At 39.6% G+C, this 26,675-nt stretch overlaps 1 protein-coding gene across 3 annotated transcripts in view; it reads left to right on the top strand.

Moving 5' to 3' along the window:
- Positions 1-8,728: 8,728 nt before the first annotated feature.
- The window catches only part of ZNF804A (zinc finger protein 804A), a 152,133-nt gene continuing 134,186 nt past the window's right edge, over positions 8,729-26,675 (top strand). For all 3 annotated transcript variants that reach the window (XR_011740036.1, XR_011740035.1, XM_065840285.2), the window contains exon 1: positions 8,729-9,279. Coding sequence is in view for 1 of the 3 variants with exons in the window: in XM_065840285.2 (XP_065696357.1) it covers positions 9,169-9,279 (111 nt within the window). In the remaining 2 variants the exon portion in view is untranslated. The remainder of the gene's footprint in view (positions 9,280-26,675) is intronic.

Below are 26,675 nucleotides of genomic sequence, written 5' to 3'. Positions count from 1 at the left end.
ATGTTTTGCTTTCTGAAAGTAACGTGGAGGACATAATGGAGGTGAATATCCAGCCAAAGAACTCAAATTGCTGTCTTTAAGAGATGATCTTTAAATATAATCTGCCTGCAAGTAGATTACACTTTTGGTCATTTGGATATAAATATACTTTTATAAGAGAATTTTCTGCTCTGGAAAGTGAGTGGCGAGAATTTAGAGAAGATATTAAAAAATGACTAGGAAGCTCAAGGAATCAATTTATATTGGAGAATTGAAGTAATGATGATAAAGCTTTACCAGCGGAAGCATGGGGGGGAAGGAGAGGGAGGGGGTACAGGGACTTTAGTGTCTTGCAAGAGTGTTTGTAAAGTGAAAAGCTGGAAGATTATTTTAGGTCGCATAATTGATGGGGATTTTGAACTGACAAAAGTGTAGCAGTGACAACATTTAAAAGTGGCAAGTTTAGATAATGTAAGGCAGGGGTGTCAAACTCATTTTCACTGGGGTCCACATTAGCCTCGCTGTTCCCTTCAAGGGGCCAAATGTAATTATAGGACTGTATAAATGTAATTACTCCTGCATTTATATTTATAGAAAATTACATTTGGCCCTTTGAAGGGAATCACGAGGCTGATGTTGCTGCTACTGAAAATGAGTTTGACACCCCTGATGTAAGGGATGAAGGACCATCCTAACAGTGGTGGAGTCTACCAGGCTCAGTCTTAATAAATACAAGATACAAATCTCAAGATCTACTTCAAAAGACGCAGCGTTGGGGTTTTCTTGTTTTCAAACTAATTCCAGATCAGCAGGTTTAAACATACCGTATTTCTTCCAGACTTATGAGAATTTGAGTGTGGATTTTTTTTCTGCTGTTGTTGTTTTGGTTTGGGTTTGTTTGTTTTGTTTTGGTGGGGGGTTTTTGTGGTTTTTTGTTTTGTTGTTGTTTGGTTTTTGTTTTGTGTGTTTTTTCGTCTTCATGTTTTGTTTTAATGTTTTCGTTTTACAGTAAAGGCATTTTCCTGTATAAAAGTACACAGCGGACCCGTTCTCAGAGAATAGTAGAGTTTTGTTTTTGTTTTGACTTTTAAAATATTTTATAGTTTCTTTTCTTCTTCTTCCATTTCAAATGCATTGAGGTAATTGGTTCTAATGGAAATACCAATGTTAAGGATAATTTACTATATTTAGGAGGTGTCAGTGTTGAAATTTTGTTGAAATTCTGTAAAGGTAAATATGCATGATTTTGAGTGTTTGTAGTATCTTTAATAGATATCCTGCGTTAAATTCAGGTTTGTGTGGAGAGAACGTAACATGCCATTATAGAAGTGTGTCAAGTGACATTGGACTGTACGTAGCAATAATGAAGTAGAAGATTAAGCTTCTAACAAGATATATATGAATACACTGTGTCACGATTATGCAAAGAAGGAAGTGGAAGATGGCCTTTTAAAACTGAAAAGGGTTTCTTTTTGGTGGCCCTGTCCATGTACTTACCACCTGAAACTGTTGGTCTGAAGGACCACATGAACATAGCTGTAGAGCAGAAAAATCTTGAAAATACATAAACATTTTTCCTCTCAAATAGTGAATAAAGAAGGTCAGAATGCATATTATTTTAATTAATGTGTAGTCATTAAAAGTAACAATATATCCTCCTTTCCATGTTGGAGATAAGGACTCTTAATTCAGGGTTCAGCAATGCAAGAGCAATATTAACTCCAAGGCAACTCAAAAATTGGATGAAAAACAACTGCTCGTGTTGCTGTTTGGGCATGGATTTTCAGCTTACCCATGGTGGTTGCCTTGATATTGCTATTAATAGTATTCTGCCTTGTCTTCTGTTTACATAGTTCTACAGATACTGAAGAAAATGTACATTTAGATAAAACTGAACATGATTCATATAGCTTGAGCTAATGAGTACGTTTTTACTTAATTAAATGAATTATGTAGACGTCTTTTAATTGTCAAAATGCTAAAAATTATATGTTGGGCTCTGGAAATTCTCTCTATTTTTGGAACAATACTGACTTCCCTATAATGAAATTTTTCAGGCAAGTAATCTATAATATGCTCAAAGCTATTTTGATATTGCTATCTTTAATTAAGCACGTAAGTTATTAGTATTTTGAAGGCTGAATTAAATAATTTTGATAGCATTTTTAACATGCCTATTTGTAATATTCTTTAGCTACAGCAGACAGGTTGGTAAGTCAGTTATTAAGGAAAAAAATGTAGTTGTTCTAACGAGTAAACAGGGCCTTTCACACAGTAAGTTGATAGTGTTAAGCACCACTCAGACCATAATGAGTATTTCAAGATTATTACTGTACTGCATGTATCTACCTGTATTTAAATCATAAGTCATAAAAATTGTGGGCTTTTAAAATTATTATTGTGATGTATCATGCAGCTCATGAATGTTCATGGGGTGAGTTCTACAGCCATTTTGAGCTGTACAGTAAAAAAAAATGTAAATTAACCATAAAAGTCTATTCAGATAAAATTGGGAGGTGAGAGTTTGGTGCAGAGCAGTTTGGTGTACCAGGGTCCACAGGGTAAAACTGAGGCTGCCCTAATTGTGATCACTGACCTCTCTGCTGCTGGGGGTTTAAACCAAACTCCTTGATTATAAATGTACATAACTATTACCTGCTCCTTATATGAGCTGTGGTATAAAGGGGTAGGATCTAAGTTGTACATGGCAATACGTCATATTATAGAATATTAGAAATGCCCTTCCTCAGTGTGTACTTAAGATTCTGCTGTGTTTTGGTATTGTTAGAACAAATGTCCTGTGCAAGTGAGCCAATTAACGTCTGATGTGATTTATGGTGTCTTGAACTGGGAGGCTGCAACTATAAATATTGCAAAAGAGTTTGATTTTCAGATGATGCCAAACATCCCCATTCTAAAAATTAGATCTCACTGAAATGTGTAATATTAGGGAAAAAACACATCCTTTTTCATTTAATTTCCATTATTTTCTGTGACTATTACACATCACCTGAAAAAGGAAACTGTAGTAGTGTGCCGTATATTGAACTCAATGAAATTTTTTGAAATATTAACCACTGGATTTTTTTTCCTCAGATAGTTTTGTTCCCATTTTAATTACTGTGGCATAAAGACTAAGTAATATATAAATTTCCAGTGTTGTGTATGGACACATAGGTAGTTAGTTCTGTTCACATACACAAAAATATATATGTATATATAGAGACAGAAGGAATCAATACATGAAAGAATGGATGAATGAATACTGGTTGTGTTCTAAGATCTTCTGCTATCGGTTCTCCTGAACTGGTTGATCTCTTTACCACCACCCAGTGGAGCTGATGCCAGGTCCTGAGGTGAACTTCAGGACTCCTTCCAATGGAAATACCTGCTGCTTCAGTAAATGAGTCCAAGCTCACTGAAGGTGAAGTTTCCTACTAACTGTGGAAGACTTTTGATCAATTGTTTAGACTCCAGATCTTTTAACTCTGAAAAATGCTGTGTGGATGTTAGCAAGGAAAATAATCTGCTTCTGATAAATGGCCACAACCTATCTGCTGCCCTAGATCTCAACATGTACCGTTTTCCCATTTATTCATGGATTTATTTTTTTTTAACAGGTTTTCTCTTAATGCCTTGCTTATTTTTTGTTAAAAGCCTTTAATTTCTTAAGTACCTTTGAACTGTGGTATTATTTAGCAGAGCAAGTTTTAACTGGTTAAAATTAAGTGGAAAAAAAACCCCACAACTTTATGCACATTATGTAGTCATCTCTCTTTCCACAGAAGTATAAGACACTGCAGGGCTGCTTGAATCTCTTTGGATATTGCTTATAGAGTTAATATCTTGTTGACTTTAGTATTGTGCTAGCCATGTAACCTGTCTGCTGGATTTTAGGGAGTTTTGGCTGGTGACTCTGCAGAAGTGCACCTGTTCTGTGGTCTTAGTGCATTTGCTTTTTGATTTATGGAGGGATGTATTTTTTTTAATGAGTTTTCCAATGCTGTCCCTGGAAGATTGTTCCTTGCGCTGCTGTGCTAGATTGTGAAAAGTAGATTTTGTATAGCAGTCAGCTGTGAAGAATGGAGGTATTGCTATTGGTGAGATCATATGATTCAGGTTTTGTTACCTATTTTAATTTGATTTCCTTTGTTCTCTTTGGCTTTGACTTAGATGTTTGGTTTGAGTGGATGTCAGGAAACTCTAATTCCATCAGAGATTGTCCTCAGGATTTATTTACCAATCGCTGGCTCCATTTACTTTTCATGTAGATCCACTCTTGAAGTGTGTATGAATGAGGATTTGCTTGTAAGACGGTGCTGTATCATTTAATGTAGCAGTATAAATTGTACTTTTTGTGTTTGAAGTGGGCAACAGCTGCTTTTGCAGGGTTTTTTTTCACCTTGGCTGGACCTTCAGGTGTTTTTCTAGCCTTTGTAAAAGTCTCCTGCTATTTAACTCTTCTGTGGTACATCAGTTACTTGTTGATGTCACCTCATATTCAGAGTGTCATTTGCAACTTTTCTTGAGGAGGGATTCAGGGATGGGGGGAAGTGTATATGAGCTGTTAGGGAAATTCTGCAGCATAAACGTTAAGAAGGGAAGATAAGAAGAATAGTGTCTTTGATTCAGCAACAATAGATTTTTTTTTTTTTTTCCCCGAATAGTATCCTTAAGCAGTCATTGGTAGTATTAGTAATTTGAAATAGAAGGGGCAGGAGAGCATATGCCTCTCTTACCCACATGAATTTGTTCAGGGATAGACAGAGATGCTATGGATACGTGAAAAGAGGGAGGGGGTAACTCTCTCCACAATGCTGCGTACTGGAGCTGTTCTGCAGGAGCTCTGATATCAAATAATATGCTTTGGAGAGCTGAAGGGAGCAAAGGGAGAAAAAAAAAAAACAAACAAGTACCACCAGCATGTTTTAATATATCTTTGTTAACATATCTTTGTTGCCATTTTGAGTATCAAGCAGAAATATTGGTTTAAGCCTTCACAGTCCTCTCCCTGTGATTTTTGAGGCCTGCAGGCTACAGTCCACAGTTTGACTGCAGGTTCTGGGGCTCGGAGTCACTGTTACCTTTCCTGAGCTTTTGTGATACCAGCCAGTGCTCTACTTGTGTCATGTGTTGAACTAGGGAACCTGCTCTGATGCTCTTCACACACGGTGAAGGATGTGCTGAGGAAGAATTAGGCTGCCTTCTCCACCTCCATAGCTGATGAGTGAATGCAGTTGTAATATAGCATCTAACATGTACTACACTATAATGGCGTTTAAAAGGTACACAGGATACTTGCGTTTTTCTTTCCATTTAAGGCAAGAATGACTGATATCTGAATTTTGGAAAATCATCCAAGGCTGTGTGACAAAAAAAAGAAAAAAGGCAAGCAATAAAAGAAGACCGAAAGTGTAGGAGACAGTAAAAAGGTGTGTCTCAGACAGCAGATTACTTACAGGGAGATATTCTTAGGATAAACTGAGTTTTATTGAATTCAATAAGAATTGCTATGGGAGCTGAGTTGAGTTTCTTGTGACTTACAGCACAGGTATTTCTTTGGAGCCTTGATTGATGTGTTTCAGCAGTGAGTGAATTATTTCTCAGGATATATTCACATAGTCTGTGTCATGCTTTAAAGGCTGTTAAACCAAAGGGGATTGTTTATACTGTTGATATTTTTTTTTTTTTTCCTGGATTGTGTCAGGATTGTTTCTTGAATGAGAAAGTATTAAAATGTAGAATACTGAGCATTGTCACAGGCAGAAAAACAGTACAATATATGAGAATTAGTGTAATTTGTTCACTGGCTCTCTAGTTCACAGGTTTTTCAGAAAGGCTCTCAAATCTATAGCCTCTTTCTTGCGTTGATATTTGCAGTTTATACAGGAACAACTCCTTGAATATTTTTCCAAATAGAAATTATCAGGGAGAATAAGTAAACGAGTTAAACAGCAGCACTGATTATATGGCAGAGAGTTTAATAAAATAGTGGTACACGCAGTTTAAAATTCAGATACCCTGGGGAATAGGACAGAGACAGAAGTAGGTAAGACTACTGTTATATAGAAGCCATGGAGGTAGGGACTGATGAAATAAGCAATTTATTAAGATTTTTAAAAAATGGGAAGGAAGAAGCATCTTGAGTCTGTATGATCACAATAGAGAAACAGAATGAGGCAGGAAAAGTACAGTGAAGGATTCAAGGAAGACACACAACCTGGAAATAGTAAAGTATCACAGATGCAGCCAAAAAAGGCTGGAGTAGAAAATGCACATTTTGCCTATCATGTGCTATTTAGTACAACTTGCCATTTCCTTATGGAGTGCTTTGTAGGAATCAAGTGGTCTTTAGATGTAGTTTTTTCATGGTATTTTATTTTTCTTTAATAGAGGACAACAATCTTCATTAGCAGAAGATATAGCAGCTTTTAAAGTTGGTTCAGACACTGTCATTTGTTACAAAACACATTGATCCTTTCACGCTTGAGTTATGGGAGTAGATTATTTCTCTGTTGCTACAATAAGACATTTCCCAGGTCCTCGGACTCTAACAAGAGCCAGCAAGCAGTGCTGGCAAATCTCTGAAAGGCTAGAAAGCAGCTGTACGACTCTGAAAGTGCCCATATATGAGTGTAGTAGGTGCAATTAAATGGGTCAGCTATGTGTAATGAAATGGTCAGTGCGAATATTTCAGAGAAAAATATTCTTATTCTTTGAAATGGTGGATGTGTGGAGTAGGCTGTTTGTGAGGAGTTGTGCTCTCAGGCAGAAGGGTCCTGACATTTAGAAGGAGGAAAAAGTTGTTGTTCTAGTCCAAGTCAGAATGTATTTATTCCCAAAAAAGAACTGCATTTTTTTCTGTATTTTTGTTAATCTTTATATTTTCATTACTCTATCCTGCCTAAACTTACAACATTTTTGGAAGGGAATTGCACCCATGATCCCATCTGAAATTGGAACTGGCCTTAAATGTCCTTTATTGTTAAAATCTATGAAATATTTATGAAATATTTATGGAATTAACTTCATTTTTACACTGTAATAAACTTGTTGGTTATTTTTGGATGTACAAGTACATGCTCATAAGCAGAAAAGGTGGTATTATGTGCGTGCACATTTTCACCCTCTTTTTTTAGCTGTAACAAGAAGCAGCAAATTCTGATCTCTCACCTGTGTCTCAGCTGTCAAAACTTTCCTCTTTTGCCATTTCTATGATTCCTTCCTAAGTACTGAAAATGCTGAAGGAAGAGTGACAGCTGTCAAAATTTACTGTTCACTGTGTACGAAGGGAAGTAATGATAGAAAATGCTTATCAGAGGAAGGCACCTCTCATAAACTGGGGCTTCCTTCACCATCAATACAAACTGCAAAGACAGGAATTTCTGCCAGGAAAGTGTTTGTCCCACAAATTTCCTGGAAGCAGTTTTTTATTTTGGAGGACAAAATACAGGATGGTGGTAAAGCAGTAAGCAGTAAATGCTGACAAAGAGACATCTTCAGATGCTACATCATGGTTCTGGGCTTATTTTCTAAGGTGCTCCCTCTTTTGGCACTAGAATTTCACCCCATAAATCTTGATTTTTGCAATCCAGAATAAAGGTAAAGCAGGTTGGAAGATGAGCTAGCTAAGATTGTTTTAAGTCTTATGTGATAAAGTTGCAAATCCTAGATCTCTTAGTGGGGGGGAAAAGGATGTGAACATCTTTGTTAAATGCATCTTATACTGTGATAAATTCTGTTTCTGGAAGCTAGTTCTGATTTGTTTGCTCCAAAAAAAGCCACTAGTCATGGGGAAAGAGTATGGTGTCTATAGTTACCTCATGCTGATGTACCTAATGGTTTTTAATCCATAGTTTGCTGGGGGGGCTTTATGTAACAGAGTGAGTACATTATCTGTACATTAAGGCTGAGGGTGAGGATCGCAGAGGCAGCGCCAGAGCCTGCAACAACCCACGGTGCTGCTTCTTAGCCCTGCTGGGCAGGTGGGGCCGAGCCGGCTCCCTCGGGCCGGGAGTGACCGCCGGAGGGTCGGTAAGCAGCGCCGGGCACTCCGGGAGGGATGCGGGCACCCCGGGAGGGATGGAGCCGCAGCGTTTCCCCGCTGCTCCTCCCATCCTCACCGAAAACACGCCGTGACCCAGAAGTTTTGCCAGCACGCTCCTGATTTTTCTCAAGCTTGCCGGGCGGGATGCGCCGGGGATGAGCTGCGGCGGTACGAAGGGTCGCTGCACCGGCTGCAGCAGCCCAGCGAAGGGCGGGATGGAGCCTGCCCTAAGCGGGGCTGAGAAATGACCGATTTCACCCAATTAAACCGTTACGGGCCAAAAGAGCTGGAAGCGGCGGGGAGGGGGGGGGCGCGGTTGGCGATCCCACTAACGAGCGCAGCCGAGGGAACGGGGGCCGTGGGGACTGCTCCGCCCTGGACGGGTTTAAGGTGTCTGCCGAGTTATGCATTAAATATACATATAACAAAAAGGAAAGGGTGTGGTGGCGAGGCTCCGAGGTTGCTCGGAGGACGGGAGGGAGGAAGGGCAGAAGCTGGGGCAGCGCACCCCCGGGCGCCTCTCCCTTCCCCCCGCAAATCCTGGAGGAGCCGCACTCGTGCGCCCACAGTACTGACTCCCCAAAAAAAAAGAAAAAAAAAAAAGGGGGAAGCCCCTCCGGGGGACACACCCCACCTACTCTGGTGCTCACTGCGGTTGGGGTGACGGGTCTGCCCCCGCTTCATCCTTTCTCCCTTTACCTGCCGCTGCCCCACCCGTCCCGACGCCTCCCCGGCGGGGGGTGTCGGCCCGTCCGCGGCGGGGGCAGCGGGGCGTGGGGGCTGTGGGTGGCGGTGAAGGCGGCGTGTGACAGATGTCCTCCTCTGACAGCTCTCGGTATCAGCCCAGTGGCTCCCTGCCATTGGCTCAGTGCAGCCGACCGGCAAGGCTGCTCGCTATAATAACACTATGCCTGCCAGAGGCGGCAGCTCAGACGGCTCCGCCGCGGCCGTGCCGCCGCTCCTCCCCCGGCAGCCAGCGCCGCGCCGAGCCTGAGGGGCTGTAGCCCCCCCCTCCCGCAGCCGGCCGGCGGTGCCGCACATGTCGCGGGGCCCCGTCAGCCCCGGCCCTCCCCGCCGAGCCCAGGCCGGCCTGAGCGCCCCGGCGGTGGCGGGGAGGCGGCCCTGGCCCCATCCCCGGCCCCATGGAGTGCTACTACATTGTCATCAGCTCCGCGCATCTCAGCAACGGGCACTTTCGCAACATCAAGGGAGTTTTCCGAGGCCCCCTCAGCAAGAACGGGAACAAAACTCTGGTAATGGCTTCTTCTCTTTGCCTTTCCCCCATCCCTCCTTCCCTCCTCTTTACAGCAGCGTCCCCGGGTAGCTGGAAAGCGCTGCGTGTGCGTTGCCAGCGATGCAGGCAGCCGGGGTGCTGGCCGGTTTTCTGCACGGTCGATGGTGCCTTTACCGCCGCGGGGATGCGGTGCCCTCAGCTCCCGCCCAGCGGGCTCCCCTCGTTGCCGGGGAGCTCTCCCCGTGTTCCCTGGGGCAGTCTGTGCAGCGGCAGGGTCGGTGCTTGGGTGTCCTTTCCGTGCTGCTGATGCCGGTGGCTGGTCGCAGAGAGGCTGTGTCGCGAAAGCGCGGAGACCCTCACCGCGGGGAGCCGCAGGGCTGGTGCTCCACCGCCCTCAGCCCGGGGAGAGGCGGCCACTGCTCCGCTGGGGTGGCTGGTGGGCGAGGAGGGCTCCGGCTGGGTCACCCGGCGCCTCCCATAACCCCAGGTGCTGGGGACTGTTGAACGTGCTGCTTGATAAAGTGAAGAAATGACCGAAATTTGATTACTTGAGGTCTAAGCTGTTTGGGCAGATTCATTTGTTCGAAAATAGCTTCAGAAACAATACACATTTTTGTTCTTTGGTTGCCAAGTTTTTTGAAAGCAAAACTCTGCGTCTGAATAGAATTTATGGGTTTAGGCGATTAGGCTAGAGACTCTGAAAAGTCTGCATAGGCTGTTTCTGTATACCTGTGTCATACTTTGATATCTTTGTATCTGTTTGGTTTCCTGTGGTTTTTGCTGATTTGTCTGGACTCACTTCGCTACTATCACTGAACTTTAATGGAAGAGTTATGATCTGATAGTATTGGCAATACATGTGCTCTCCTGCCTGCTCAGATAAAAGGGATGTAGGATACAGCAGGCTGGGTGAGCTGCATCACGTAGCATCTCAATCACAGCACAATGAAGTAGGGACAGATGTCTGGAGAGTAGGATGGAGCTGAAAGAGGGGCTTAGCCACGTTGTTTATCACTTTCTCCCATCACTCTTATTACAAAATCCCTTTTGGAGGAGACTGAGCAGAACTTGCTACATTCTTGTTCCCTCGAATGCACGACCTATATTGATGGGGAATTTACTAAAGTACTTAACATTTGCTAGAGTTGGCAAGCTTACAGTTTCTTCCTAAATAAAGAGATTAAAGGCAGTCTCAGCCAAGTCATAAAAATAGTAACTACTACGAGAGAATCTGAGGCAGATTTTTGGACTGTTTCAGATGTAAAGTTCCTGCTTTCATGTTGTAAATCTCACCACAATTTTATTTACTGTGGATTCTGCATATTTTTCTGTTAGATGTTACATTCTTGGAATTTTAAACAAGTATCTGTAGTATTCATGAGATGGCAATGTGCATGTGATATTTCACTTTTACAGTTGCAAAACCGAGACCTACTGTAGAAATGTTTGGTACACTTTAAATAATTGCATGATACATCGTCTTCTTTCTACTGGGCAATTTCAGTAAAGATGCATTTGGCAGGACTGAGAATACTCTGATGTAACTTTTGGACTCTGTATTATCTTGCAATTAATTGATTCTACTTCAACAGTATTTTATTCTTGCTTTTATTTTCCAATGGCAAAAAAAAGCCAGCTTTGTGTTCTCAACATTCCTGATTAATTTATCTACTAGTAAAAACATTAGTGGCCAAAACATGTTGGGGAAGGCTGGTGTTAACTTAAAATTCCAATAAGCATAATGCGTAGGCTTTGAAACACTGTTACTCTGGAAAGAAATTTAATTCACTCCTGCTCTTCAGTGAGGTAGAATACATGTGAGAGGAAAAAATATAGTATTGGTTGTGGATTTGCCATGGGAAACCTTGCATTTAAAAGCTTTGATTACGAGCAGTGAGCAGTGTTACTGTTGAAGTTTTCACTGTGTTAAAAAGGGAGAGTTCTTGATGATGGCTTTGTGGACAGCAAAATGAAGTCCTTTACTATGAAATTAACAGTTTGTATGCAGACATCAAGACTTTTATTTATGTTTGAGGGATTTTTAGTTTAAAGGAGATAAAGATACCATTGGGTTGTAATGTAGGGTGATTGGATAGTTCAGACTAAGAGTTCTGAGGTGCTGAAGGACATTTCAGCCAGCTTCTGTGGGAAAATCCAATGTTACATCATTTCAGAGCATCAGTCACTTTCACTGTAAATAGACTTTCAAACTTTTAAAGGTGAGTCTTTATTAATACAAAGTAAAATATGTCTTTAGAAGTTCTGATAAGAACGTAGCCTTTTAATATGCTCTTGGTGTCTTCCATCCTAGAACAAGACTAGGAGAAACAGCAATTCGTAAATCTAAAAACCAGAAATACCTGGAGCTGCTCTGATGTGGTGTTTTCCCATTTTGCTCTAGAGCATTCAGTCTGTCTTCGCCTGTGCTCCGAGCTTTTGAAAATCACTGCTTCCTTGTAAACTAAGGAGAACCTGAAAACAGCCGCTGCTTGTACAGTGTAGAATTATTCCTGTGCAAAACTTATGATATTGGTTAAGCTTTGTTTCTCTTCAAGAGTTCTGCCACTGCTTTCTATCTAGAGAGAAAGATGACTATACATGCTACAGTAGAATTTCACAGCAAGTAGGAAAGTGCGGGTCCTAGTCAAATGATGAAATTGTTTTGTTTCAAGATGATTTCGTGTGGTGTGTCTTCAAACGTGGAGCTCATGAGGTTTTGGGGGAGGAAGGTCCTAAGAGCTTTTGTCTGCTTTCCCACTCCAGAGTGACCTGGTATTCGCCTGCAACTCATCCTTTTTTGACCTAGTCTGCAAGAGAGGTCACTGCGAAACACTTTTCCCTGACTGTTTTTCCTTGCAGATGATCCTTACAAGTTCATTTTCTGCTCATATCCTCTTTCATACAGAATTAAAGTCATTTAAAGCTTAACAAAGTTTTGGTTCAAAGCTCCTAGCAGGTAACAGGAAGAAAGAGCTACAAACCCCAGCTCACCTAGTAGAGAACGTGAAGCACAAAGCTTTTTTTCTTCCAAAAATGTCTTTCTTAGCAGAGAGAATCAGAGAGTTACTTTTTGGTAAAAAAGATGGAATAGCGGTGTTTCTGTTACCTGGTTCCCAGGCATGACCTTTCCTGAAGTCGTGCCTACCAAGTGTAGGGCTTTGAGCTGGGGTTACTTGAGAGGTAGAGAGAAGTGGATGAGGGATGAGAAGGGAAAACCTGTAGAGATGACCTGAGCTTGGAGAGATGTGAAAGACATGAGAGTGAATAAACCAAAGGGTGGATTTAGGCAAACTGAGAAAAGAGGCTACTGTAAAAAGAAAAACACTTTTTTTTTCTTTTCTTATTTTATTTAACTTTTAAAAAGTTTGTGAAAGAATTTTCAGTAAAATGGTGGGTGAGAATGATGTAACCTGTATCTACATACAGTTCTGGCTGGCTGATGGCTCAGCTTTGTGTCTGTGTGCTCCCTCAGGCCCATCACGTACCTACTGAGTGTGGGTAGGGCCCATTCACCCAGTTGTCATCTGCTGCTCCTTCTCAGGAAAATAAATCTGAATTATGAATTGATGGGAAAGGGGCTCAGCACATCTTGTAGAACATTATACAAACTCTTCATATTCCTTCAGAAAATGCAGCAGTTTCTTTAAAGGAAATTGCTGCTACCTGGGCCATTGGATAAGACTTTATCGTCTTCCACTGCAGTTTCTGCTGTCTGAAATATTCTTCAAATAGATATAATCTTATAATGATAGTTGATCTACTTCTGAAGTGCTCCATGGCAACTCTTTGGAAGGGGTGCATGGCTATTTTGGTGGAATACTGGCCGAGTGAACTGACTGCTGTCTGATCTTTGTGTGGGAGATGGTTTTTGAACAAGAAACTCAAAACTTACCATGTTGATCACTAATACACAACGATGCAGATTTCTGATGCCTTTTCATTTTTTTTTATGTAATATTCCTTATGCCTTGGTATTTCAGCCAATGAATATAGGCCTGATTGCTTGGCCATTCACACTTGGTGATTTTGAAGTTTTTCCCAAGGCTGGTTTTTTTAGCAGTAACAGTTTATAGAAACTTGTTTGCTACAAACTCTTCCTTTGGCCATGGATCTCCTGAAGTTTTCGTACACTTACTGTGTTTTTTTTTTTTTTTCAATGTCTTAAGTTACTGATGTCAAATTGTAGTAGTCTTTCTTTATAATTAATCTTCCTTGCTGTGGCTGCCCTCTTGCAGCTCATAATCTCAAAAAATGTTGAAACTTGTGTAAAAGAATAGGTCTCTGGAGGGGAGAAATCAGCTGTTTGGAGTCACAACCACAGGTCATTTGGTGAATCCTTAAAGTTTCTTTCAGAATATAAACCGAACCGTTTTAAGGTATTATCGTAGTTAGGTGTGTGTTTTCTGGTTTATCAGCAAGAGAACTGACTTTTTACTTGGTCTTCTGAGCAGCTGGTACATGGGTGATGACTGAATATTTGCTTTTTCACCCTTAGATATTCCACTCATGTAAATGACTGTTTCATCAAGATTCACAGTGATGGAGAATTTGCCACGTAGGGCTCATTCGCTTCTTTCAGTCGGACAAATACATTTTCTTTGTACGCAATCAGAGTGAGTAAGGTCCTGTTACTTGCCCAAGGAGGTCAGTGAAAAGTTTAGATGTTCAGTTGTTATAAATTACTGTTGTAATCCCAGTTTTAAGATAGTCTTGTTGATATTGATGCAAACGTGAATAGGATCAAAAGTTTCCTGGTAAGTAATTGGTTAAAGGGCCCTAGTTTGAAATGTACTAAAGGCAGACATCTATTATTGTGTATAACAGTAGCCTCTTTCAACTCTGTCTAGATATATAAAATATATGGTTATATTTTGCTTATAAATATGTACACAGATAACTTCAGGAGTAGAACTGAAGTAGTGATCCCTTGCTCCAAGGAGGCATTTGCAGGTTATTTCAAACTGGAATCAAACTGAACTCCATGAGGGAAGCTCTATGGAGAGGAAGATCACATTAACTTAAGGTGGCTACCATGCAAGGCAGCTTTATGCCTCACAGTCAGCTTGGCCATGAGTCCAGGGAGTGCAAATTGACCTTTAAAATACAATAGAGGTGCAGGTCTTTCTGAAAAGCTGTTGGATGTCCATTTAGACCATCTTTCATTAATCTAATTATTTGTGCCAACAGTTACCTTGCCTTTTATGTTTATTGGACAAAACTGCTTTGAACCTTCATTTATTTACCTCTGTGTGTGTTTATACAAATATATAAACACTTATAACTTCTTTTAAAATCTTCTATGGCTTAGTTCTGCTTTTATAAAAACTCAGTGGAGTTCAGATACTGATAAACTAGTGTCCTCTGAAAATGTCATCTGCTTTTCAGGCTCTCTGTTGTCTTTATTTCTTTTACATTTTGCAGAATATTTTTGTATTTGCAGATAAACTAAAGTAAATATGTTGTGGTGGACCTGAAAAATCTATTTATATGAGAATTTCTATTACAAATGTCCATACCATGCTACAGTAAGAAAGCAGTAAACTACCTGTAAAACAGCTTTCCTGTTGTTGTACTTCTGCATGATCAAATGGAAATGGCAGCTGATTTCAAGTCTTCTAATACATGTGTAAAATAAACAATACTTACTGCAGCTTTATTTTAAATACTAGTAAAAACAGGTCCTGCAATTCTATTGGCTGTATTGTGTATTGTCAGTAGCTGAGGGTAATTTTAAAATTGTATCTTATACATGCGGAATTTGATAAAACCATTGCAATGTTTTGTTTTCCATCTTTAGTATTCCAGAGTTTGTGAGGCTAGAGTTACATACAGTCCCTATACTACAAACAACAAGTATCTGAGTAACTTAAGAGACTTGGAAGTACGGGGGCTGCATTCAAAGCCAGGCTTTGGATCACTGGGGGATTTACAACAGCAGGAGTGTTTAACTAGAAGCAAGACGGCACTGTGACTTGCAAAAAATCAAGCCAAATAGTAAAAGTTGGGTAAGGGAGAGAAGGGAAATCACCCAATACTTTCATCAGTTGCTTGCGTCCCATGGATCTGCTGATGTCTTTGGTAGTTCAGCATGCTTGTGATCTGAGTTTTGAACTTGAAAAGGTTTGCATCTTTTCTATGGAAGAAGCTGAACAGCCCTAACTCATTGAAATAATGGTTGAAAACCAGCCACTTGGAAGACAACAAAATAATTCAGTAAAATGGAAGTAATAGTAAAATTGTATCAGTATTCAACTTCTAGATTTCAGTTGTGTGAACACAAGTGACTCTGGTTGTAGGGCTATGGGTGAAGTACTGATGCAGAGCATCGTCAACACGGTCGTTTTGGTGAGTTGAGTGAACAGGAGGTTTGTCATCATTTAAGTGCATTGCCAGAGCAACTCTGAGGCGTTCCAGGTCTCGTGCAGTGAGATGTGGCACTCTCATGTCCATCAGGCCTGTATGAGTGCATCGTCAGGTCCAGAAAAAGTAGGAGCTGGAGTACGATGTGCAGCAGATTTAAACTGGGACAGCTTCTGATTCATAGCTGCGTTTGAGGCAGACTTTTGTACTGTGAAAGCTTATTAAATGCAGGATAAGCTTCAAAACATCAGTATTCTGTTGAATGTAATTGGACTATTACCATGGTTAAATTAGTACACTTGTTTAGTTTTTTTCAGATCAAGGCCTTGAAGAGGAAGTCTGAGGAGAGAGAGCCTTTGCTTTGAATATTTTCTGATGCAAATATCCATAGCAATCTCTAGCTCAGGGATACATAACATCAATTTTAACACATTGCTCAAATATGCTAACTGGAAAACAGCAAGCTGGCTTTTGTATGTTCAAAACTACTTGTATTTTTTGATTCATTAGTCTTATTGAACTTTCTCAAGATGCAGGTTGCAATTCTAAATGTCTCAGCTTTCCTGTGGGCTGTGGGAACATCTGGGTTTTCTGACCTTCTGATCAGTAGTGATTTACCATTGAACAAACTAGTTAGCTGTGAGGAGCAGATCTAGATGATGCTGCCATCAAAAGTAGCCTTTCAGTTTAGCACAGTGAGTTTTCAAGTAGGACTTTTGACTAGATCTTGGATGCCCCTAACTGGTGACAAATAAAATATTTCCTTTTCTGAATAACACTTAGCCATGCCAACAGGAAAAATTAATCTCTGCAAAAATAAATCCTACAGATTTAGATGCGTCTTGAGATGTAGGAATGGACTAAGACAATCTCACAAAATCTAGAACATTTTCTACTATTTAATATCTTAATAGAGTTAATAAAGATAGTGGTCTTATTTATGGTATAGATTCTTTAACACTGCCTGGTGGTGGTTGAAAGTGAGTTGACTTTTTTGTTTGCTCACTTGTGATTCAGATGTAAACATGGGAGAGGGAGTGAGCCTTTCTAATGTAGCTGTATCTGGCCAGTCCCTTATAAACAAATCCTAGTCAGACCCTTTTATTTTTCCACGCATTTTCTGAGCGAGAACCAATGCTTTTCCTCCAGTGTTCTTGAGAGACTGTTATATGATGAGCTGTGACTTAATGTTGTTTAAAAAAAAAAAAAAAAAACAAAGCAAACAAAACAACATTTACTCACAAGGAGCCACAATATTTGTCATGTTTAACTTTGTTTTTCAATAGAGACAAGAAACTGCCTGAAGGCATCAGGAAACTGGAGTTTTGAACTCAGTGTAATTAATTTATTTTGTTAAAATATGTTTATGATTGCCTTCCTCTGAGGGAGGACTCACCATGGCAGGGGTACAGATTGGGCAGAGGGTTTCATTTTTCCCTTGGCAGAGGATGTTTGTTCTGAATATCTGAGTTGTGTGCAAACAAGAATTTCTGTGGAACCTTTTTTTTTTTAAAAAAAATAGTTCAGTTAGTAAATTTCCAAATATTTTCCATAAGGAATTTTAAGTGGTTACACAGGTAGCATTGTAAGCAAGGAGATGTGATTTCTTCCCCCACTGCTCTAAGAGCAAATCCTCAAATCAGGCCCAGAGAGTAATCTCCAGATCTCCCACCTGGCATTGTTCTCCTCCTTATGTACGATAAAGAACAGGGTTTTGATTTAAAAATCTTGAAACACCTTGGAAAAAGCGTAGAATTAGTTTGAGGAACTAAAAGCTATTTTTCAGTATGCCAGTAATATTTTTGGTTCATACAAATGATTTAGGACTTGTCAGTTTTTTTTTTCTCTGACTGTGCTGATTTGCATTACTTCAAAATGAATTATTTTTGTCTGAAAATGGCATCTTTAGAGGGAAATTTTTCCCCAAATAGCAGAGGCTACTTCCTATAGGTCCCAACTCAGCTCAAATATCTAGGCAACTAGATTTCTCACAGCTAGCATACAGCCATATTATTTATATTGGTCAAGTCTTGATCAGTCTGTTTTCTTTAAAACTTTGTGGTGTAAAATGTCTGGTAGAATTTGCCTCTTTGCCTTATAGAAATAAGTTCTCTAGACTAGGAAAACTGCCTCCTTTCCAGCTTATTGATAATGTACTTCCACAGCAAATACGAATCAATGTATCGGAGACTTACAAGACTGTAATCTATTAAAAAAAAAAAAGTCTCTGTGTAAGTATCCATAAATTTTCTAGATTTTTTTAAATAAACAGACTTACAAGTTGGTTTACATGGCAGAATGTAATTGTTCTTTTAGCGTGCCTGTTTAAATAGCTGCAATTTCCAAGTATTTAATTTCTGCTGAAAGTGTTTTTAACAGGACACCACAATACCCACTAGAGAACAGAGTACCAGCTACTGCTTTATCAAATGGACCTGGAGAAAATGTCTTGATTTGAAACCTGGGGATGCTCTTGAGTCAGTATAGAGTTATGATGTTTGCGGGGGTCTGGCCGAGCCTAAACCTGTAAAACAAAATGCCTTTCTTTATTCTGTTTATGAATTTATTTTAAACCAGTAATTGTTCAAACATATAATTACTGAGAGAAGTTTGCTTAAAGATATTTAATTGTCAAAGATGTTTGGTCTTTCTCCGTTGCATACAGTTGGCTTTATCACGAGAGAGGGTAGTGGGGACAGAGATGTTCACCTAAAGCCTTGCCAGTCTCGAAGCCTGAGCCTGCCTGTCCTCACCTTGGCACATCTGTCTTGGGCTCTTTCCAGTTTGCAACCTGAGCCACACATGGGTATTTTTTATATTTTTTTTTATTATTATTATTTTTTTTATTTATTTTTTTTGGTCTTAGCATTTTCTTGGTATATTTGGATAACTTGCTTTTATACCCCCAAATATTAGCACTGAGGAAACAGAAACTGACAGGAGATAACAAGAATGACTTACTCCTTTTACTAATGCAAAACTTATTTTTGCTGCTGCTTTTAACAGCACAGGATGATGTTTATCTGATTGTTAAGTACTGACTTTGCAATCGCCTGGTTTGGTTTCTAAATTTTTTTAAAAATGACAAAGTGCTGTTGGGCTTCTTCTGTACTTGCAGCATAGCACATTAGACTATAATCTTCACCAGTTTTTTTAAGTATTGTATTTTTACAAAATATTATTTGCTGTCAAAAAAAGTGATACAAAGTTTAGGTTTGCTTAAAAGTGAGACTCTGGAAACTTGATGTAATTATATAAAAAACCTTATGCTGTTTTCCATAAGCAGTAAACAACTGTTCACACAAATACAACAGGGGTTTTTATAGACTTTATTAAAAGCAAAACTCATTCAAAGCTGCTTATTTATGATACCTTCTTCTTAAAATATAGTTAGTTGATGCTTTAGAATACTCCCAGATTGGCAGTGGAATATACTGCTGAATAGATTTGGGATTTGCTGGTTCTTTGCATTGATTCTTTTATAATCATGTTTTTTATATACTTTTGAGTAAAATTTTCTCTCTGAGAGAAAAATCAAGGTAATATTTGCTTGTCCCTCTGCTGTGCAAAGGAACCAGAAAATCCAGTTGACACCTGCTTGGCAAATAGCGAAGGTACGTGAACTGACAGGTAGAATTAAGGATTTAGAAAGAGATTAAAACAGTTTCAAAGGGCCACTGCCAAAGTTTAATGGACTTGTGATATACAAATGACCTGTTGCACAGAGAGACGAACTGGATACTAACAGGATGTCAAAAATACTTGAGAGTTTCTTTATGAAACACCTTTGAGTGCTTGTGGGTATGAGGTGTCAAGACAATGTAATTAGAAATACTACTGAAACCTAGTGGCCGTAGCATTGTTCTGGCAGCTGCCAGTGGTGAGAGTGCCCAGGGTGGAGCTGCTTTAGAAATCACCAAGAAGGAAAGAAGAAAAGTGGAGTTTTCCAGTGCCCTTGTATTTGAAGGGAAACTGCAGCTAGGTATGTGAAGGAAAAAAAGTACCCAAACCATTTCATCCAGAGAAAAGTTACAAAATGAAAGCAAACAGCTACAGTGATCAATGATAAGGTGAAACTGGAGCAGGAGAATAACTGTAGCTCGGGGACAAAGGTTTGGCTGTCACTGTCAGCATGTTCGCTGTGGCAGTATCTACCTTGTGTGTTCAGGTTCTTGCACTAAGAAACTGTAGAGACTTGGAGAATTTTGGCTTTGACTCCTCTCAGAGATGCTCAGTGGGAGACAATGGGCACAAGCTGGGACACGGGAAATCTGCTCAGGTACAAGGAAAAATAGAAAACTGGAGGGTGGTCAAGCACTGGGAGAGGTTGTCAAAGAGACTGTGGTGTAGGACTGAACGACCCTCCAACCTCGGTCACCTTACGATTCTGTGATCAATCTGTAGGAGAGCGGCTTTTAACTTCATCCTCTGTAACGAGGTTCCCCGGGGAGCGATGCACATCCACTGTCGTGTCCTGCTCATGGCCTCTTGGACCACGAGGTGCTGGTGGCTCACCCTGGCCCAGGTGATGGATCACTGGCAGGAGTGGTATCTGCACTGACTCCTCTGGGGATCTCCCAGTCTGTCAGAGGTCTGAAATACAGTGCTAGTTTCAGTGCAGAGTAACGAATACATCAAATACAACTGTGGAATCTACTTATGATTTCTTTTTAGGGATTCCCGAGCTGAGTCATACAATTCATAGTGACCCAATTTTCAATTAAGAAAGATGATGGACTCGGAACTTGTCCAAAACCAATTCATATTTAGCTCTCGCTCTCCACAAATCATATGCATTATCAGCAGTATTTTATTGATTGCACTTTTTCATATTAAAAATTGCTGGAGTATATAATCTTAATTTTGGAAAGGCTTTTGAAAGGTACTCAGGAGCACTACTGATAAAGGAATTGATTTGTTGCCACTAGTACAGCTTTATGCAGAGGCAAGAAAAACTCAAACTGAGCATTTTCTAAAGGCACTGTATGCTGCACATCTGCATTCCTGGAGATGCAGATTGTTGCAAAAAGTGGAAAAATAAGGAACAAGCCATAGAGCTTCTCTTCTTCAACCCACAGACCTCTCTCAGTGTGGGTTAGACAGTGTACACTTCCACAGTTCAAATATTTCCAGCGAATTAGTCAGGTGTTTCTGAGTTGATTTTGGTTGCTTTTAACACATTTATAGACTTTTATATGTTTATATGTTTTACATATATTGTATTTTATATAATATATATAATATTATTTAAAATATCTTTATATATTATATTTTAAATAGATTCTATATATCCAGACCTATTGTTTAGCATAGTGGTGTGGCATCATGCTCATTTCTCATAGTTCATGGTTTAGTTATGATTCTGAGGGAAGGCAGTGCCAAAGCTCTTAATGAATGGCTGAATCTCTCTTTTCCATACAAGGGGGCTATTTATCAAATAGTTTCCAATTAATTGAGTGGGACTGAGCAGACGACCAATGTTGGACAAGTATCTACAGAGCAAATCTGCGCACCTGAAGATGGTGTGTGATCTCCCTGGTCCCCATCAGAGGCAGCAGAAATTTTGAGGGTTTTTTGAAGTGCTCTGGGTGTTGCAGGCCAGGTAGTGTCTAGCGCTGACCATGTCATAGTCCAGAGATGAATGTTGGATTTATTTTCAAATCAGTTAGTAGAGTAACCAGAGCCACCTATAATTGCCTTCTACAAAAATCTGTCAGAAGTTTGATGCATAGTAAATGTGAAAGCTACAGTATGGAATAAATTATCAAATAGCTCAAGTTCAGTGTCTCTTTGAAGACTACAGGGAGGTAGAGGAAATTACACTTGTATTTTACACCTGCCAAATTGAATTACAGCAACAAATCTGTATAATTACAGTTCAGAGACCATGATTTATTCTGAGAGTTAGGTAATTAGAAGCAGGACTAAACTTGAAGGTTCAAATTGGATTCTTAGAAAGAGTCCCTTACATGAATATGACCCATACAGAAATCGGTGTTTTCATCTCTTCTATTTTAAGAATTTTGAATCATAATGTCGAGTGACTCATCTATTATTTCCTTATCTCTTCATCAGCGAGGCGCACAAAAAATTGTTCCTTTGATTGTTTCCCTGTAAATGTGAAAACCTTACTGTTTCTTCTCTTTTCATCAGGCATTCATAAATGCAATATCCTCGATTAAGGAGTCTCACATGTTTGCACCAAGAGGAAAAAAAAAATGGACTTTTTGTCTCTTTAAGTATGTGTTTAACGGCAGAAAAAAATTAAGAAAAAGCTTTTGGTGAATTACAGGTTACAAAGTACTTAGCTTCTATCTTATTTTCGCAGTAGCTAACATATTCCCCTGGTTCCCTCTCCCCTGTCAAGGGTCCTTGTATGAGCTATAAATGCAGGATAAGCAGTGCTATCAGTGAAGTGGAGAGCGTTATTATTACCTCCACTTCCAAGATTAATTCCTAATAGGCCACATTTTCAACCCAATGGCAGGATTACAATAGGTTTAATGTGACTGTACTTCTGCTGCCTCATGACATAACTCTATGGGAACAGAGTGAAAAGAAGAATATATGTCAGTGACCTATGAAGAAGAAAAATGTAGTGCCCCACTTCTTCAGAGGTTCTCCTGTCGTGTCTCTAAAGAATAGGACCAATGTTGCAAGAAGTCAGTGACGTTGTTCATTATTTGGTAACATTTCTTGTTTACTTAGGTTGGACTCTTAGAGCAACTGTGACTTTCCCGATGACCCAGACGGTCTTGATCGAGCTCAATACTATTAGCAAGTGAATGGGATTTTAGTAAATTAAATACTGACCTCAAGAACAGCATCTGCTCCTGTTGCTGGCAAAACAGTCTCAACACGGGGAACTTTGCTTAATTTAATTCATCACCAATTAATGCCAACTTTTGATTACTGATTTGGGTATTGGGATTGGGAAAGAAGACTTAAATTGAGGAAACACTTCTTTAAATTTGACAGCGGTGAAGCTCGGGTGGGGGTGGGCAGCTCACAGTGGTGTCACGACTGAACACAATGGGCGCAGGGTCTGCCATGAGTCCCATCACAGGTCCCCCCCTCCAAACCTGCAGTGTCCCCCAGCACACCTCCTCAGTCACAGCTGACAGGCACAGAGGCTCCAGGGAGCTCCTTGCAGTATAAATACACTGAAACCATATGGCCTGCCAGAATTGTAATATTGCTTCGGGGATTTAGAAATAGCATATTTATTAGCTGTAATCACTCCAAAATTTGCATTTAAACGAATAGCCATAAGCACTCAATATAGTTATATTTCCATATAAATCTGTTGTGCAGTTTGGTTCTGAATAGGAGGCATCATCATTCACATCAAAAAAAAGAACAATAAAAGGCTCTTTGGTTGACCCCTGTGTCTGCAGCCATTTAGCAGGATTGTGGCTGGACTCATGGAGGTACACATTACCACTGCACTCCATGTAAGGTGATCTAATGCGCACATCTATATAGGATGCTCTGTGCTTCAAAATAGCTGTTGTTGCACTTTTCTCTCAGGAAGCATTTCCTGATACTAATATTATTTTGCAACTGTGTTTCTTGTCGGTTATTTGAAGTTAAGCTCATTTTGTCCTCACAAATTGCTGTCCTTCCTTGATGGTTAGATGGATGGTTAGCGGATGGTTATCCATCAGATATTTGTAAGCTATAAGAATCCTCATTACTTGCATCTTTTTCCAAGCTTGGCACGCTTAGCTATTTTCTTCTTTCTTCATACATAAATTCCTGTAGTCTTGATTATGCTGTGGCTTTTTTCTTTGAACTCACTCCAACGTTTCAACATGAATCTATGCAAATGGTTCTCAGTAGTCCATATAAAAATGAAATTAGAAGAATTCCATGGATGTTATGAGTGGTTCTTTGATGTATAGATACTTTGGGGTGGATTGTGTGGTCTTTATTTATAGTGACATATGCTTATTCTATACATAGTCTCACAAGCATCATTGGGACCACTCACTTCATCCTATTCTTATCACTTCCCCAGTTCCCTCCTCCACTCTTTAAATTCCTTGCAGGAAATGCAGCATTTGGTTATGGGTAGAGTTTTTAGTTTTCTGGAGTCTTTAGTTGCACTACGACTTCTCCATTGCCCTCGATATATGCAAAATAATTTTCAACTTCTCAGGAAGGGGCTTCCATAAATCCCTGATTATAACACTTGTAAGATAGACTTGCTTGTGTTTTGTAAAAATAATGTGAACCTTGCCAGGAGCTGATTTCTTTCTGCACTATTAATTACTCAAACTTGTATATGTGTGCATAAATATTTGTTCTTTAGAAATGAACAAGAAGCATTTCTACACAGGGACATAAGTTTTATTTCTGACCTCTTTGGTTTTTAATCTGTGCCTTGTGGGGGTTGTGTTTGTGTATGTTTGTTTGTTGTGGGGTTTTTGTTTGTTTTTCTTGTTGTTTTGGGGTTTTCTTGTTGTTTGTTTTGTTGGGTTTTTTTTTCCCCCTGTGGAAAATCTGTCTTGCCTGGTTAACATTTTGCTGTTGTCCTGCTCTGTGCAAACCTCACCTCAGTGTCTATGCCCATTTTCTGTTACGGCTCTTTGACCTCCCAGTCCGCTTCAGCTGACTGTCCTTACCTGCTTTTTCTGGTTAGTGGGATGATCCAAATCCACTGGGAATTTTTTTTTTGAAGAAAACATCAAATTTGCTTCTTTCACTGCAAATATTTGGAAATACCTGGGCTGTGTTAAACTTAGATTTGACGGTTGATTCTTATACACTTGTACAATTTAATTTTCTCAGTTTTACCATCCCGACTAGATTGGCATTCTTGTCACTTGCCATCTACCGCTGTTTCTTCATTTTTAAAATGACAGGCAGAAACTGAATGAAGTTGATCTTCACAGCAGACAGGTGCTAGTCACTAATGCTCCTAAGTTAATTTTTACTTGTAGCAAAACATGAAAGCCATCAAGATGTGCATTTATTTAATTTGGAGCAGGATACTGCATTTGCAATATCTATTTCCCAGTGATGCTGTACACTGCCAGGCTGCAGAAATTCTGTTATTGTCAACTTTTTCGTAACAGGATTAGCTCTTACATCTGTCTGTTCTCTTTCACCCTTCATCACCGTAGAGAAGTCCTGCTGAGATTTTATGTTATTTTGCTGTGGGGAAACCACGCTGTTTTCTTTCGTCCCCTCCTTTTCTGTGCTAGGGAGTGCGACTGACCCTCCAGCTGGGGGGCACGGCTGCCTCCCCTCCCCTCCGGTTACACTACGGAGCTTGGTAATGGAAGGAAGGAAAGAAAACATCATAAAACCATCAAATACAATGATGACAAGTTAATATGCACGCTTGAACACTTAAAAAAATGAAATAAAATCCTGGGATGCCGGGGTTGTCTAGTGAGCAATCGTTTTCATGGCAGAGCTCTGGATTTGAGAAATACTTGAAGAAAATAAACAGATTTAGTGTGATTACTTTCTTCGACATCACCCAGCACTCATTTAAAAAAAAAAAAACAGTAAACTTGAGTATTTTATGTTTCTTTCTTCCTTTTCCCTAATCCTCTCTTCCATATATTTTATAGGCATCATTTAGAGGGACATGGCCTGCCTACAACTATGTTACTTGTAATTAAAGAGATGATTTGCTAAATGCGATTCTCTGTTATAGCCTCTGTCCTTTTTAATATCTGTCTGTCCAATGCTCCCACTTGCTTTTGTTTCTCACATCCTCTTTTTTTTGGTGTATTTTTACTTTGTGCTTATACCTCCCTAATTCTGCTTGCTTTCTTTTTTGTATTTTTTGAGCTTTGCTCCATTTCATATCCCAAATCACTGCAAGTTGTGTCAAAACCAGATGCCATTTTAAAACTAGATTAACTGCATTTGGTCAATCAGAAAATGAGAATTCAAGCTCTGAGATTTTGTTTTGACCTTTTTTTTTTTTTGTTAGACGTAAAGAAGCATTTTTGAATATGTTGCAAGATTAAGGTCTCTAATACAACTTAAAATGGTTTGCTTGTTAATATGTTAGATCTGGTACAGATTTAATGATATCATTGCAGCTGCCATTTAGCTCATTGGAAAAACACAGCAATTTTTGTATTTAGACATTGCAAATGAGAGAATGGTAGAACTCGTTTATGCTACTGTATTTTGTTGCTTGTAATGCTCCCAATTTGTTCATGCAAGCAGTTAAAAATGAGAAAAATCCTCAAAAAGCCTGACTAGACAGAACTCAGAATTTTGTATTTCTAACTGAGTACATGTTTATTACTATCATTTGTTTTGCTAAAAGCCAACTGGGACACCAGGATGAGTGTGTATGTGCTCACATAAGTATATATATACACTACATATATATATATATATATATATAATGTATTTAGGCAGATTTGAGTAAGCAAGGTGTGATCAGATGAAAATGAAGAGATCACTTGTAAAATTTCCTTGCAATGATATTTTTGGATTTTTCTTGGACAAGGAGACAATGGCAAAACTGAAGTTTGCTATTTTCATCTGTCTGTCATTATGGTGGTGAGCACTTCATCTGACGTGAATTCATCTTCAGGTCTGCAAGATTAAGACCTGAGCTGTTGTTCAGGACAAAAAGATGTAAAAAAGTAACAAAAAAGTTATTTTGGAGAAATAGAGGGTGGGGTGATGAAGCAGAGGAGGATTTGGATGGTAACAAAGTGTGTGGATTGCTTCAATAGCATTGCGAAAATGCTGAGGTGGGTTCCGCTGCTGGTAGCTGGAAGAGGGCAGCATTGGTGCTGATAGAAAGATGGACTTTCTAGAAAAGTCTGTGACTTTCTGGCCATTTCTTGAGCAGATTTCAAGGACCTGTGGCAGCATGTCACTTTGCTCTGGCTACGTTGGGAATTGCTGCTTCTGTTGTACTTGTGAGCTACCTAAAGTCAAAAAGTCAAGAAGATCCTAAAAAAAGCGTATGTTGAAAATTTAATATTGCTTAAGCTTTATGTTTTCTGAAAGGCACAGAGGAATGTTTAAAACAAGATTGTGAAACTCTTGACTCCTCCTGTCAAACCTCGG

This window comes from Patagioenas fasciata, chromosome 7 (assembly GCF_037038585.1).
Source record: "Patagioenas fasciata isolate bPatFas1 chromosome 7, bPatFas1.hap1, whole genome shotgun sequence".
Classification (NCBI taxonomy): domain Eukaryota; kingdom Metazoa; phylum Chordata; class Aves; order Columbiformes; family Columbidae; genus Patagioenas; species Patagioenas fasciata.
This window is presented reverse-complemented; position numbering and strand designations above follow the sequence as displayed.